At 39.5% G+C, this 15,913-nt stretch overlaps 1 protein-coding gene across 1 annotated transcript in view; it reads left to right on the plus strand.

The window, feature by feature from the left end:
- The window catches only part of SPAG17 (sperm associated antigen 17), a 249,707-nt gene that overhangs the window by 170,529 nt on the left and 63,265 nt on the right, over positions 1–15,913 (plus strand). Inside the window, exons 29-31 of the mRNA XM_047784894.1 lie at positions 7,066–7,283; positions 12,116–12,260; positions 14,236–14,390. Coding sequence (XP_047640850.1) covers positions 7,066–7,283; positions 12,116–12,260; positions 14,236–14,390 — 518 coding nt within the window. The remainder of the gene's footprint in view (positions 1–7,065; positions 7,284–12,115; positions 12,261–14,235; positions 14,391–15,913) is intronic.

Raw genomic sequence — 15,913 nt, forward strand, 5'->3', positions numbered from 1 at the left:
CATTCTGTGGTTTGTCTTTCCACTCTCTTGATGTCTTTTTTTTTTTGTCTTTTTTCCATTTCTTGGGCCACTCCTGCAGCATATGGAGGTATAATTGGAGCTGTAGTCACCAGCCTATGCCAGAGCCACAGCAATGTGGGATCTGAGTTGCGTCTGCAACCGACACCACAGCTCATGGCAACGCCAGATCCTTAACCCACTGAGCAAGGCCAGGGATCAAACCCACAACCTCATGGTTCCTAGTTGGTTTCGTTAACCACTAAGCCACGACGAGAACTCCAGTCTCTTGACGTCCTTTGATGAAATCCAATTTATATACTTTTTTCTTTGATTGCTTGTGCTTTTGGTAACATATCTAAGAAACCACTGCATAATCCAAATATTTATTCCTCTGTTTTCTTCTAGGAGTTTTCCATTTTGGTTTAATTTTGTATATGGTGTGATACAGGGGTCTAAATTCATTCTTTTACATTTGTTAAAATGACAGTTATTTCTCCTATTGAATTGGTTGACACCCCAGCCAAAAATCAATTGACCATAAATGGAAGGATTTATTTTTGAAATCTTAATTTTATTCCATTGATCTATATGTCTGATCTTATACCAGTATCTCACTGTCCTGGTTACAGTAGCATCATGGTAAGTTTAAAACTGGAAAGTGCAAGTCATCCAACTTTCTCTTACTTTTTATTTTATTTTATTTTTTGCTTGTCAGGGCTACACCTGTGGCATATGGAAGTTCCCAGATTAGGGGTCGAATCAGAGCTGTAGCCACCAGCTTATGCCACAGCCGTATCAATGCAGGAGCTGAGACAAGGCTGTGACCTACACCACAGTTCACGGCATTGCTGGATGGTTAACCAACTGAGCATGGCCAAAGATCAAACCTGAATCCTCATGAATACTAGTCGGGTTCCTTTCCATTGAGCCACAATGGTAACTTCCTCTTTTACTTTTTCAATAGTATTTTGATTATTCTAGGTCCCTTGCATTCCTGTGTGAATTTTAGAATAAGCTTATCAATTTCTGCCAAAGAGACAGCTGGGATTTTTAGAGAGATTCTATTAAATAGGTTGATAAATTTTGAGAGTGTTGCCATCTTAATAATATTGTCTCCCAGTTCATGAACATAGGATATCTTTCCATTTATTTAGGTCTTCTTTCTCTTTTATCAGTGATATTTTGTAGTTTTCAATGTGCAGTAACTCACTTGTTAAATTTTTCCTAAGTATTTTTTTCTTGATACTATTATGAACAAAATTATTTTCTTTTATTTTTGGATTGTTCACTTATTTCAATACATTTTTTTTTTTTTGTATATTGAAATTGTATCCTGAAACCTCTCTGAACTTTAAAATTCTCATTGTTTTTGATTTGTGGCAACTCTGGAAATAAGATTCCCCACCTGCAGGGTTTGTTGTTGCTGCTGTTTTTGCTGTTTGTTTAGTGACTTTTCTAAATAAAGTCTTATTTCTTTTGTCCTTTGTGGCCACTGAGGTTTTTGCATAGTGAACTTAGTTGTCAGCTAATAAATGAACAGAGATTTCCTTAAATGCCTCAAACCAAAAAGTGTCCCATCCTTTGCCAAAGGGCTTTGTGTGCTTTGGGGTGTACACCTTCATCACTTTGGCAGTTTAGAGCCTAGCCTTAGCCTCAAAGTCAGCCAAAGGTGAGAGATTCAGTATTGCTCAGGGCTTTCTTGGGTATGAATACCGTCCTGCATGTTCAGGTGGCTTTCTAGATTCCCAGGCAAATGTCAAATTTTCTCAAAGCCCTCTATGGACATAACATGCTCTAGTTTTTCCTGTTAAATTTTTTGGTCAGCCTCTTATTTGCCCCAGCTATTATTGCTGCCTCAGATTTCACATTATGAATGATTGCCCCAGATTGTTTCAACAGGGGCCCCAGAAAAAGATTATTCACAATTAATGAATTCTGACTCACTCTCTCTCAGGTCAGAGTGAGGATTTCCAGGGAGTTTTCAGACAAGCGGGACAACAATTCTCTGGAAATAGGAATAGGAATTATAAGTAGAGTTCCAAGCCTATCTGCTACCTCCAGTGGTTGCTAGGCTGTTTTTTCAGTTATTGCAGGTTCAAGGCCATTGTTTTTCAAGGCTCCTATGGGGCTGGAAATAGGGGAGAATGAAGGATGGGACTAGGCTAAACTATAACACGGCAAAGCAATTGATCTTGCTGCAATTCAACTGTTTCCTCTGAATTCCTCAAACTGTTGTAATCTTTTATTTCCAGAGTTCTGAAAAAGTTGATTTTGATCATTTTTTCCAGTGTTCTCACTGATTTTACGGAGTGGATTTTCAAAGGTGCTGATTTGCCATGCTAGAAGTGCTTCTCCCATCTCTCAAGAAATAATATTTAGTATTTTCATTATTTTCTCAGTTCTAAATATTTTCTGATTTCCATTTTAACCTCTTCTGACCCACAAGTTATTTAAATTATTTTCTAAATTTCCAAGCCTGTGAAATTTTTCTAGTTTTTTAATAACTGATTTTTAAGTAATCCTTTGAAATTTTTTGAAGCATGATATAGTCAAGTTTAAAAAAATTTTTTTACTATGTGTTTGAAAAGGTCATCTATCCTGCAGTTATTGAGTCTGGTGTTCCCTTTATATCTATGAGACCAAACTTGTTAGTTGTGTTGTCCTATTTATATCCTAAGTTTATCAAACTTCTCTGTAAAGGGCAAGACAGTAAATATTTTAGACTTTGTGAGCTATATGGTCTTTGTCACAACTACTGACTCTGCCATTGCAGCATAAAAGTAGCTTTAGACAATATATAACTACATGAGCATTAAACTTTATATATGGACACTAAAGTAGAATTTAATAGAATTTCCATACTTAACAAAATATTCTTCCTTTATTTATTTATTTATTTATTTTCTTTTTAGGGCCACACCTGTGACACATGGAAGTTCCCAAGCGAGGGGCCAAATCGGAACTGCAACTACTGGCCAATACTATAGCCACAGCAACACCAGATCTGAGCCACATCTGCTACCCTACACTGCAGCTCATGGAAATGCCAGATTCTTAACCCACTGAGCAGGGCCAGGGATCAAACCCACTTCCTCATGGATACCAGTCAGGTTCATTACCACTGAGCCACAACAGGAACTCCTTTTATTTATTAATTTTTCTTTTTAGTCTTTTGATTTTTAATTATCTAGAAATGTACAAAGAATTATTACTTCACAGACTGTACAAAAGAGACAGTAGGCTATATTTTTCCCACATGTCAAAATTTGATAATTTTATTCTATATCCCTACAGACATTTTAATGTACAACGTCAATTTATTCAGCAGAAGTATGTTTGAATTTCCTAAATGGGTAGAATAGCCTCTTCATTCCTTAGAATTTAATCCTTATTTCTTTAAATATGAAATAATTGCATCTTTTTTATAGTTCTTGGATGTGCCTTTATATATATTTGAGGATATGATTTTAGATACTTACAAATTTAGAATTGTCATATCTTCATGGGGAATTTAAGTTTTTATCAGTACATAATGAAATATTTTTACTAGAATTGTTTTTTGCCCTAATGTTGATTTTGCTTATATTATTATGCTTACATTAGCTATTGTTTAATACTTTCCCAGAATAATTTCTTCCATACTTTATTTTACTTTCTGTAGCTTATGTTTAAAATTATCTCTTGGGACTGCAGAGTCTTTTATGGTCTAGTCTCTGAGTTACACATTGTCACTTCTGCCTGATTTTGTTTGTTAGATACAAAACTAGTCCAGGGAAAGAATTACTCAAAAGGTGCATACTGAGAGTTGGGGATCATTGGAGGCCATCTAGAGTTGAACTAAGTCAATCAGAAAAAGTCAACAAATCAAGGAGACTTAGGTCATTTGGTGCTTATACTGAAAAGAATAGCCCCTTACATTAATCTTTATGACTAGCCCCTGTTGGAGGAAAACTAGAATTCCTTATAAAACAACAGTAATAACAATTAGAGTTTACTGAATCCTTATCTTATTTTCACAACACCTTGTAGGGTGAGGGAGACGGATACTGTGATCCATGATCCTCATGGCATAGATTGGAGAACTGAGGCCCAGATTGTTCACAGAGTACTGGGACGGGGTACATATTTATTTAACCTGAGTTGTTTTTTTTTCTTTTTCGGCTTTTTAGGCCACATCCACAGCATATGGAAGTTCCCATGCTAGTGGCTAAATTGGAGTTACAGCTGCCGGCTGACACCACGGCCACAGCAACGCCAGATCCAAGCTGCGTCTGTCCTATACCACAGCTCACAGCAACACAGGATGCTTAACCCACTGAGTGGGGCCAGGGATCAAATCCACATCCCCATGGATCCTAGTAGGCTTTATTATTGATGAGTCACAATGGGACCTCCCCTGAGTTCTTTTCTTTTTCTTTTCTACTTCTTTCTATTCTTTCCCCTAAAGAATGATTTCAGTTACTTCTGTTTTATATAGCACAATTTAATTTGCCACTTTAAGCATTAAAGAGCTGATTTTTTTAATGCATAAAAGAGAAGTTTAAAACACTATTCTTGTAGTGTCACTTTTCTGTCAGCAAAAAAATTTTTAATTAAAATTAAATTTAAAAAATAAAGTTGTCTCTTGGGAACAGCATATAGGTATATATTTTAAAATTTGAATTTGAAAAGTTAATGTTTTAACTTGAGGTTTTAGTCTATTATTGCATAAGAGAAATTTTCTGAAAATGTCTTTATTCTTGAAAGATCATCTCACAGGGTATAGAATTATAGAGTAATTGGTATTTTGTCTCAGTATGTTGACAATATTCTTCAAGTTCTTCTTGCTTCCAGTATTGCTGTTGAAAAGTTGGTTGTCAGTCTAATTGTTGTTGCTTAGAAGACAATCTAACTGCCTTTAAAATATTTTCTTTTCTTTTTTTTTTCTTTTTTTTTGGAGTTCCCATCGTGGCGCAGTGGTTAACAAATCCGACTAGGAACCATGAGGTTGCGGGTTCGGTCCCTGGCCTTGCTCATTGGGTTAAGGATCCAGCATTGCCTTGAGCTGTGGTGTAGGTTGCAGACTCGGCTTGGATCTGGCATTGCTGTGGCTCTGGTGTAGGCTGGTGGCTACAGCTCCAATTAGACCCCTAGCCTGGGAACCTCCATATGCTGTGGGAGCAGCCCAAGAAATGGCAAAAAGACAAAAAAAAAAAAAATTCTTTTTTTAAATCACAATTTCAGTAAGATTTAACTAGGTGTGGATTTCTTTTTATTTATCCCAGTGGGAATACATTGGGCTTCTTGAATCTGTAGATTAGTATTTTTCATTGGTTTTGGAATTTTCTTGATAATTATCTCTTCAAATACTGTTTCTGATCCATTTTTTTTCTCTTCTAGAATTTCAGTCAAACTTATATTAAAGAACTTTAACTCTCTGTCCTTACTTGTATCCCATTGGCTCTCTGAACTTCATTCTAAATAATTTCTATAGGTCTATCTTTCAGTTTTCTTTTAATGCTCTGGAAATAATAAATGGATTGAAATTAAATCTTAGGGCAATGGAAAGGCTTAGTTAAATGTATCTCTATTTTTGGTAATCCCCTAAATATGGATTCTTAGGCCAAGATCCATACCCTGATCCAATTTCATGGTCTGAATCTAGAGAATCTTCGTGGAGGCAACAGTCTTTTACTTTTTTTTTTTTTTTGCAATTTGTTTCTGGTTTGAGTTTACGTCATCATTGAGACTTGGTAACACTGGTAAATCTTGCCTACAGATTAATCATTATTATCCATACAGATGGGCTAAATCTACCTTGATAGAGGGATTGAGATAATCTTTACAGAGTTCCATGTTCTACCTTGCTGGTCCAGTTAGATGATGGCGGGAAGGGTTTTAGAGGGAGGTACGGATCAGATGATTATCAATATAGTAATTAAGCTGCACAAATTCTCTCCCAAGGATATGCCTGGTTGGTAATGTTCTCCATATCCAGGGCTGAAGAAATATGGTTCCTATGACTGAAAAAAATGACAAAATTAGGGGAATGATGAGTTAGAAACCTAGTAAAATACTAAGTCAAAAGAAAGCATCTGAAAGTTTAATAGATACATAGGAGAAAATACAAGTTTTCAAAAAACCCAGGTAATATCACATCTGTACTTCGATAAAACTTTTTAAAAATGAAAAAATATAAATAATGATCTTTGATGAGATATACATTTATTTTTTAAAAATGAAAACAAACAAACAAACAAACCCAGGGTATAGGATGTTATATCTGGAATCCAAAGAGATATAAGGAAGATTCAAAAGCACATAGAAATTGACCAGAATAGGTATTGTGCTGTAGAGAGTAAGCTGTGTATACATGTCTATGTTCAGGGCGAGGCAGTGAGAATCTAGCCAGGGTTAAAGTATCAAGACTAAGGAGTTCCTGTAATGGCTCAGTGGAAATGAATCCAACTAGTAAACATGAGGTTGCAGGTTTGATCCCTGGCCTTGCTCAGTGGGTTAAGGATCCAGCCCTGCTGTGAGCTGTGGTGTAGGTCACAGACATGGCTCAAATCTGACATTGCTGTGGCTCCGGCATAGGCCAGCAGCTACAGCTCCGATTTGACCCCTAGCCTGGGAACTTTTATATGCTTTTTGCTAAAAAGCAAAACCAAAAACAAACAAACAAACAGAGTAATACATTTATAACCTGACATTTTTCCTTCTTAAGAAATAATATACTTGGAGTTTCCATTGTGGTGCAGCGGAAACAAATCCGACTAGGAACCATGAGGTTGCAGGTTTGATCCCTGGCCTCCCTCGTGGGTTAAGGATCCGGTGTTGCCGTGAGCTGTGGTGTAGGTCACAGATGCAGCTCGGATCCCCTGTGAACCTCCATATGCCTCAGGTGTGGCCCTAAAAAGACAAAAAGAAGAAAAAAAAAAGAAAGAAATAATATACTTGAATATCACTTAGAATTTCTATGCCACAGTGTCTGAGATAGCCTGCACTATATTAAAACAATGAATAATTGTATATAATTGACATATAGTTATATTGTTGTGTTTGGTTTTATTTGAACTTCCACAGGTAAAAGTCACAAAAATCAGTCATCAATGGCACAAAAGAATGAAAGCCATGAACCTCCCCCAGAAGTAGTTCAAACAGTAACTCCTGTGGAGGTTCACTTAGGCACCTGGTTTACAACTACACCTCAAGGAAATCGGATCGGCACCAAAGGATCAGAAAGAATAGCTGACTTGGCCCCATTTTTATCCTTTAAGGCCACAGATCCTGTCAACGGAACGGTAAGGCCATCTAATATATTTTGCAAATTATTCTAAATCATATGAGTCACACAGAATAGTGCTTGTCAAATGATAAATTTTCAATAACTATTTGTTAAGTAGTGGATGCATGGATGGATGGATGGATCCATCTTTCCAAATCTAGAAACATTGTGTGGTTCATTTGACCAGTATAGTGTATCGTGAAATACTAATTTTTGAAGTGAGAGGCAGAGCGTGCCTTTTCTTTACCACTTTCATGGCCTGTGATTAGTGATAGTCTATATTTCCTGATGTTGACGGTGTTTGTTTATATGTCCTATATTCTGGAAGCGAGGGTCTCTGCCTTATTGCCGCTGCTTGCCTGTACCTGACATGACTTACGGAAATTTGTTCATGGTCCTTGACTTCAAAGAACTTATAGTATATTTCATGAGATGTTCACATTAAATCACACAAGAATTCAACACCACCACAAAGCAACTATAAAAAAAAAAAGTTTTATTTGTAGCCTAAGAAAAAAGTGATAAATGAGTGGTATAGAAAATAATAGTTTTGGAGTTCCTGTCGTGGCTCAGTGGTTAACGCGAATCCAATTAGGAACCATAAGGTTGCAGGTTCGATCCCTGCCCTTGCTCAGTGGGTTAAGGATCCGGCGTTGCCGTGAGCCGTGGTGTAGGTTGCAGACTCGGCTTGGATCCCACGTTGCTGTGGCTCTGGCGTAGGCCAGTGGCTACAGCTCCGATTCGACCCCTAGCCTGGGAACCTCCATATGCCCCGGGAGGGGCCCAAGAAATGGCACAAAAACAAAAACAAAAAAAAAAAAGGGTTTTGTTTGTCTGTGAAGCAGACTTGAAATTGAAACTCCTGGGATGAACAAGGGCATCTGCTATGTGACAAGTCTGTTACATACATCCTGTCATGCAGGCTCCACACAGTGTATAGTTTACTGATGAGGAAGCTGGGCTTCTGTAAGGTGTGTGGTCAGGATATTAAGTAATGTGGCCTGGTTTAGAACCCAGTTGTTGGTGACTGAAAACTGGGCTCTTTCCATTTCTTAGCCATTCTGCTGACGTCATATGTGGCGCTTTGCAGCACCCTCTCAATCTAAACAAGACAGAGGATTTCCAGCATGCCTTATCTCTCGTTTGTGGACTTCCAGCCCTTGTTTACAACCATAGGCTGCTAGTTGAAAGCAAAATGTCTGCTTGCTATTGAGATGCATTCCATCCTCCAACCAAATGTGTTTTCTTCTTCAGTCTACTTTTGAAATAATTGCATGCTCTCTTGCCTTCTTTTCTATTTTGTGAGCTCAAAATACACATCATCTTGGGAAGGTTTTTGGGATCACTTCAGATACCTCACTTTACCTCAGCCCCCATACAGATTCTGTGGCTTAAAATGCACATCTGATTTCGCATATTCCAAATTCAAATACTTCTGGGTTAACCACACACGGTTTCCTGTGTGGATGCCTCGCACCATTATGGAAGCACAAACCAACATCTAAGAGCCTGGATGTAAGCACAGACACCCAATAGTCTAATCACAGCAACAGCAATGGTAATATTATTGCACACCCACTGTGGGTCTTTTCTCAGTGCTCTCCACACACTAATTCATTTAATTCTCACAATAACCTATGTCGATTCTGTTTTACGTATGAGACAGCTCAGCTACAGACAAGCTAAATAATTTTCCAGGGTCACACAGCAGGTGGCAGATGCAGAATGCGCACCCAAAGTTTCTAGATCTGAAGTGCTTAACCCTTGGGCAATTACTAGGAGCTGGTGAGCATGTGAAACACAGTTGAAAATGGATGTGTGCTTTCAAGACTTCTGACTTAAAGTATCACATTTTGGAGGAGTGGCCCTGACCTCGTATTGAGGTAGACACGGGTTTGAACCCCAGCCACATTTCTTACTAGATGTATGACTTTGGCTATTTCTAACCTAGGATTCCTTATTCCTAAAGTGGAGATAATAGTCATTACCTAAAACAGTTGGGAGGAGTAATACCAGATTTAGCACGATCAGGTTTTCAGTAAGTATTCTTGCTATTTCGTTCTTACCCCCACTAAGAATAAGGATTATCCCACCCCACATTGATCAGAAAATGTCAGTGTTATGCGGTGTTATAAAATGCTTCAATAATTCTAAAGAATAATATGTAAATATCTATACTAGATTAAGAGCTAGTGTTTGTCATTGCTCACTTGATTGATGAACTAGGTGTTAATTACCTTGCCAGCATTGCCTCATTGAAGCCACATGGCATCTCTGAAGAGTATACTAGCATTGGTTTCATTTTGCAGATGAGGAAACTAGAAGGGTCAAGCACTTCGCCCGAATCACCCAGCTGTCAGTGGAGCCAGAATTTGAACTCAGGCAGTTTAACTTCAGATCTATGCTCTCCATCACTGTATCCTACAGAAGTATTTCTTGTTATACACACTCAATAGATCTGTAGGTAGGGAGATATTGATACAGAGAGATATGCCTATCTATATCTATCATTGGCTGAAAGTACCAAAGATGAGAACCTAAAATAACTGTCAGCCTGTTCTCCTCTCTTAAATATAGCGATTTCAGCCTACTGTAAAAAGACAAAAAGGTAATTATCACCTGCTCCCAAAAGCCCTAGACACTTCAGTCAAAAAATATCTAGCAAACTCACTCTCACATCCATCTGGACTCTTCAGTAAGAATTGTGTCCCTTATGATTAGGACAATACAAGTTAGAATATGTGATGAGAATATGCATTATATAATTTGTAACACACTCTTGCCAATGGGGGTCTCCAGAAGCAAACCCTAAGATAAAGTTTGGGGGGCAAGATGAGGGACACCATTTGTGAGAGAAGAAGAGGAATTGGCAAAGAGCAGAGCTGAGCTGTGGTGCCTCAGTCACCTGCCAGGAGCTCAGGAGCCAGTATCCTCTGTCCCAGTGTCCCACGTCTGGGAGCAGGAACCAGCCTCACTCAGTCATTGGACACACCTCCCCTGAAACAAAGTGATTCAGGCAAAGCATCTTCCTGCAGCTGAGACAGATGCTGCAAAAGATGACATCTGGAGGCTGTTTGTCAAGTGCTCTCCCCATAGTTAGGGAGCAAGTCCTGTCTTGAAGGGAGACCTGGGTCATGCATCTCCTGGGGGTTTAGAGCTTGGCTGGTGAACCACTTAGCTGTAGCGTATAAAGGTCTGCTTGTTCTTTTAGATCGAAGCACTTGCCAGGACTAACTGAACTTCTTCTGTGCTTCCTACTCAAGGCCAAATACTTAAAACCCTTTACGAGTGCCCTGCCACCCTTGGAATAAAGGCTAACATCCTTAATATGGCTTAAAGGTCTCCCCAATTTGGTCTCTCACCTGCTAGCTTTTCTCCTGCTTCTCTATCCACTGCACACTGGAGTCCTTTGCATCTCAGAGGCCTTTCACCCACGTTTCTCCCTTGTACCGACACACAAAATCCAAGCTCTGGCATTGCTTCCAGAGGGAGGCCAGACCACATCAGAACCCTCACTAAGACACGGTGGTCCCCTAACTGGCTCCTTTAGCAACTTCTATAGTGTGGGTCCTTCCTCTGGTCTGTAACTCCTAGAAGTTAGGGATCTAAACTTGAGTCCTGCTCATCATCGTATCCCCAGAACCTCCCACAGTTCATGCCAAGGAGTCAGTGCTCCATAGATCTGCATTCACCTGGACTGCCTTGGGGTAGATCTGGAGGCTGTGGGCTGATGGAGGGACTACCTTTGGCTTCCTGTCTTGTGTGATACAGGTGTTTTCCTTCTCAGACCTTCTCTCCATTTTTCCCACACTCTCCTCTGGAACAGAAGGATCATAGTTTAAAACTGATAAACAAACAAAACACAGTAGGCTTTAACCTGCAGCGACATTTACTCAGCTTTGGGGAAGGATGTAAAACAGAATAAAGCATGATCAGTGCAGCAGTCGCACTCACCTGGGAGGTCCGGCAATGGCCCACAGGCACAGCTGCTTTTATTCCTCAAGTGCACAGTGCAAGGCACGTGTATCAGCAACAGAAAGCAGCATGTGAGTGTGGAGATCAGCATGACACAGAGAAGCCTCTTTTCCCCACCATGTTTATGCTCTCTTCTGATGACTAAGATGCTAAGCCCTGCAGGCCTACTCTCCTGGCACACATATGGCAGCCTCAGCATGCCATGCTTGCCTTAAACCTGTAGTTTCTAAGGAGACAGGGCCTGGTGTCATTTTCCTGTACAGACCTGGGTCGGGTCAGTTCTTACTCACAAATATGTGACAGTGGAAGAAGCATCTCTCTCTCTCTCTTTTTTTTTTTTTTTTTGCCTTTTAGGGCCACACCTGTGGCATATGGAAGTTCCCAAGCTGGGGGTCAAATCAGACCTGCAGCTGCCAGCCTATGCCACAGCCACAGCAACACAGGATCCAAACTGCATCTGTGACCTACACCACAGCTCATGGCAACACTGGATCCTTAACCCACTGAGTGAGGCTGGGGATCGAACCCTCATCCTCGTGGATACTAGTCAGGTTCATTATCGCTGAGCCACAACGGGAACTCTGTGAAGAGTCAATTTTGAAGTTAGACAGCCTTAGTCCAATATCAGCCTTGACACTGGCCAAGCGACTTTGAGACCTTGCACAAGGGTCTTAGCTGCTAAGCCTGTATTTCCTCATCTATAAAATGGAGATACTATTGCCTGCCCGCCAGGATTGTTGTCAAGGTTAAACCAAGTGGATGAAAAAAAAAGTTCCACTTATAAATAAATAACCAGGCTTTTGATGATGATCATAAAATAAGCACACTTGAGGTTAAGCCCTTGACTGAGATACTCTGCCTTTGTATGTTCAGGTTATGACAACTCGAGAAGACAGAGTGGTCATTGTTGAAAAGAAAGACGGTACTCGGATAGTGGATCATGCTGATGGTACCAGAATCACCACCTTTTATCAAGTTTATGAAGATCAAATTATTTCTCTAGAAGATGAAGAGACAGGTAATTTTATTTTTCAAGTAGATGACTATATTTCATGTCTTTAGAATATGCTAAGTAAAAACCCCACTGATTTTTGAAAACACACAGTGGGAAACTAACTTTGTGAAGGACTCGGGCCAACCAAAGAATACTCATGCTTTGGACTCGAAGCAGGGCCAATGAGGCCCTTTCTTATGATCTCTGTCCCCAGCTGACATGGGAGCGATAACAGCTCTAGTTGGCTGATGCAGAGCAGCAGTGCCTTTTCCATTTTGACCACTAAAAGATTGTAGCCTAGATTGGTGGTTATTAAAAGTTAATAATCAGGACTCGACTGTCCCGGACATTGGATCTCAGTCCTGTTTCCTTTGATCCATAAGGACTCTAATCTGCGTGCATAGGTGACCTTAGGCAGATCCACCTTCAGTTCTGGGCCTGCATCTTCTTATCAGAAAGGAGGTATGAGAGAAAAGCAAGCAGCAGCTGGTATTGAACTGGAGTCTCTTCATTTTATCTAAAAGCCTACCACCTTCCTAAGCTAAATGTAAACAAGTTTTTTAAAGACAAATTATTCCCTGACTCACCTTTCTTTTATTCCAGAGTTTGTTTAATGCATTCAGTGCTTCATTGCCAAGTTAAGTGCAACCAAATTGGCAAATGAATGGAAAAAGAGGAACCTTTATACCTTGTTAATCTGAGCAAAAATTAGAAGAGCCACTTGGGAGAGCAATTAAAAAATAGCTAGTTCCCTCAGGGCCTAGCAGTTAAGGATCCAGTATTGTCACTGCTGTGGCACAGGTTCAGTCCCCAGGCTGGAGAACTTTTGCATGCTGCAGACACAGCCAAAAAAAGAAAAAGAAAAAAGAAAAAAAAAACTTAAAAGATATCTAGTAAATTGAAAATTTGCATGTCATGTGTTACACTAACTCTACTTCTGAGTATATAGAAAGATACATTTGCACAAGGAAACAGGTATAGGGCTACTATTTCCAACACTGAATATAATATTAAAATATTGGGAAAGCATAAATGTCTGTCAACAACAGAATAGAAAAATAAAATGTAGAGTTCCCATCATGGCTCAGTGGAAACGAATCTGACTAGTATCCATGAGGACACAGGTTCCATCTCAGCCCTTGCTCAGTGGGTTAAGGATCTGGCATTGCCATGAGTTGTGGTCTATGTTGCAGACATGGCTTGGATCTGGCATTGCTCTGGCTGAAGTGTAGGCCGGCAGCTACAGCTCTGATTCAATCCCTGGCCTGGGGAACCTCCATATATGCCACAGGTGCAGCCCTAAAAAAAAGACAAAAAAAGAATAAAAAAGAAACTGTAGTATATTCTTACAAAATAATACTATATAGCAATTAAAAGGAATAAAGTGCACACACATATAGGTATATACACACAAAGGCATATATATACACACACATACATATCTAGATGGCTAAAGGTCTCAAAACATCGTTAAGTGAAAAAAATCAAGTGTAGAATGATACATAGAGTAATACATAACTTATGCAAATTTAAAGTACACAGAATGCTATACATTGTTTTTGATACATACATTTGTATGCTGTATATAGATGTATGTGTATATGAAACTCCTGTGAGAAATATGAATAAACCCAGAGATAAGGAGAAAAATGAACTTCAGCTTTATCTGTAACTTTTCTTTTTGTACACATTAAAAATAAAACAAATGTGATAAAATATCAACAAGTGTAAATTTAAATGAGTAGGTAAATTATATTTTATGCTTTTCTGGATGTTTGCAATTTCTCAAAATAAAAAGAATAGCCACAACCAAAAAGCAGACTGAATTAAGTAAGAAGACAGATTCTGGAAGGATGACTCTGCGTTGACGTAGAGAGTAGCCCACAGTCCAGCCCCAGGGAGTGAGTTCTCAGCCAGGACTCAGGCACACAGTCAGCAGCAGGCATGTCCCCCCACGCATGTGTCCTACCAGACCTGCTTCTCTTGCATTTGCTCACAGCAGAAGGGCCTCAAACTATCACCAGGCAGGTGAAGTGCATGTGGATCGAAAGCACACACTACGCCACTGTCATCACCAACTGCGAGGACAGTAGCTGCTGCGTCACCTTTGGGGATGGGACATCTATCATTGCAAAGCCACAGGGAACATACCAGGTGGGTCTGAGAGGAAGTGAAGAGAGCCTAAGGTAAGTCCGCCCATCGGGAAAAACCTTCTCCTCCGGGGTTGTGACCCTTCTTGCTGTGTGCTCGGTTGTTGCCCTCTTATCTCAGAATCCCACTGAAAAGGATTTCAAAAGTCCTTGTCTTTATTAGCAGTACCGTACAAACATCATAATGAAGGGTGGCTTATCCTCTGCTTGGTATGTGACGTCAATTGGAGGAGGCATATTTTATAGTAAACTCTGAGCAATAAAGTATGTTAGAGCATGAAAATTTTATTTGCTAGTTGGCTATGAGGTTAATTGAAGACAATCTCCAGCAAAAACATGGGTCCTTTGCTGTATTTGTCATGACGAGCCTCTAGGCTTCAGCGTAGATGTTTCTCCAGGTTGACTTCCCAGAGAGCAAGACATCTCCTTTTCATCAGGTGTTCAATTTGTCTTTCTTACATGGTTGTTTCACCTTGTTGATGATGTGTGTCTTAATTCTGGGAGTTATAGGCTATCTTTTCCTGTCTGGAGCAGCTTTCAGTAAATTACAGAGTCATGCTGATGGTTTGCGTCAATTTTGATGAGGAACTGTGGAGGCTGAGAAAATTGCAGATTTAACCAGCCACCAGCACCTCCTCTAAATGTATGCCACATGAAACCACATGAAAAGATGCTCAGTGTCATCAGTCATTTGGAGATGCAAATCAAACTGCAGTGAGATACCACTTCCCACCCACTAAAATAACTGGAGTGAAAGAGACAGACAATAACAAGTGTCAGTAGGATATGGAGAAATTGGAACCCTCATTCATTGCTGGTGAGAATGTATAATGGTGTAGTCACTTTGGAAAACAGCTGGGCATTCATTCCTCCAAAAATGAAAGAGTTATCATATGACCTAGCAATTCTTCTCCTGGGTAGACATCCAAGGGAAATAAAACCTATTTTCACTCAAAAACTTGTGCACAAATGTTGATTGCAGCATTTTTAGTAATAGCTAGACTGAGAAAATAACTGGAATGGCCATCAACTCATGAATAAACAAAATTCATATCTATACAATGGAATATTATTTATCCATAAAACAGAATGAAGTATTGATACATCTACAACATAGATGAATCTCGAAAATACTATACTATGTGAAGGAAGCCAGACACAAGAGGCCACATATTACATGCTTCCATTTATAGGAAATGTCTGAAATAGTCAAATCCATAGACACAGCAGATCAGTTGTTTCTAGGGCCAGGAATGCTGCAGAGTGACTGCTAATGGCATCAGGGTTTCTTTTGGGGATGATGAAAATATTCTGGAATTAGTGGTAATGTTTGTACAAGTTTTTGACTACACTAAAATTCACTAAATGTGCACTTGAAAAGGGTGTATTTATGGCATGTGAATATATCTCAAAAAAGAGCCTGTCTGCACCAGAAGTCATTATACATCACATATTACTTAAGGACTATGTCAGCCACCAGAGGAATAGGGATAAATAAAAGCTTCTAAAAGCATTTATCCCATAGCT

Source organism: Phacochoerus africanus, chromosome 6 (assembly GCF_016906955.1).
Source record: "Phacochoerus africanus isolate WHEZ1 chromosome 6, ROS_Pafr_v1, whole genome shotgun sequence".
NCBI lineage: Eukaryota > Metazoa > Chordata > Mammalia > Artiodactyla > Suidae > Phacochoerus > Phacochoerus africanus.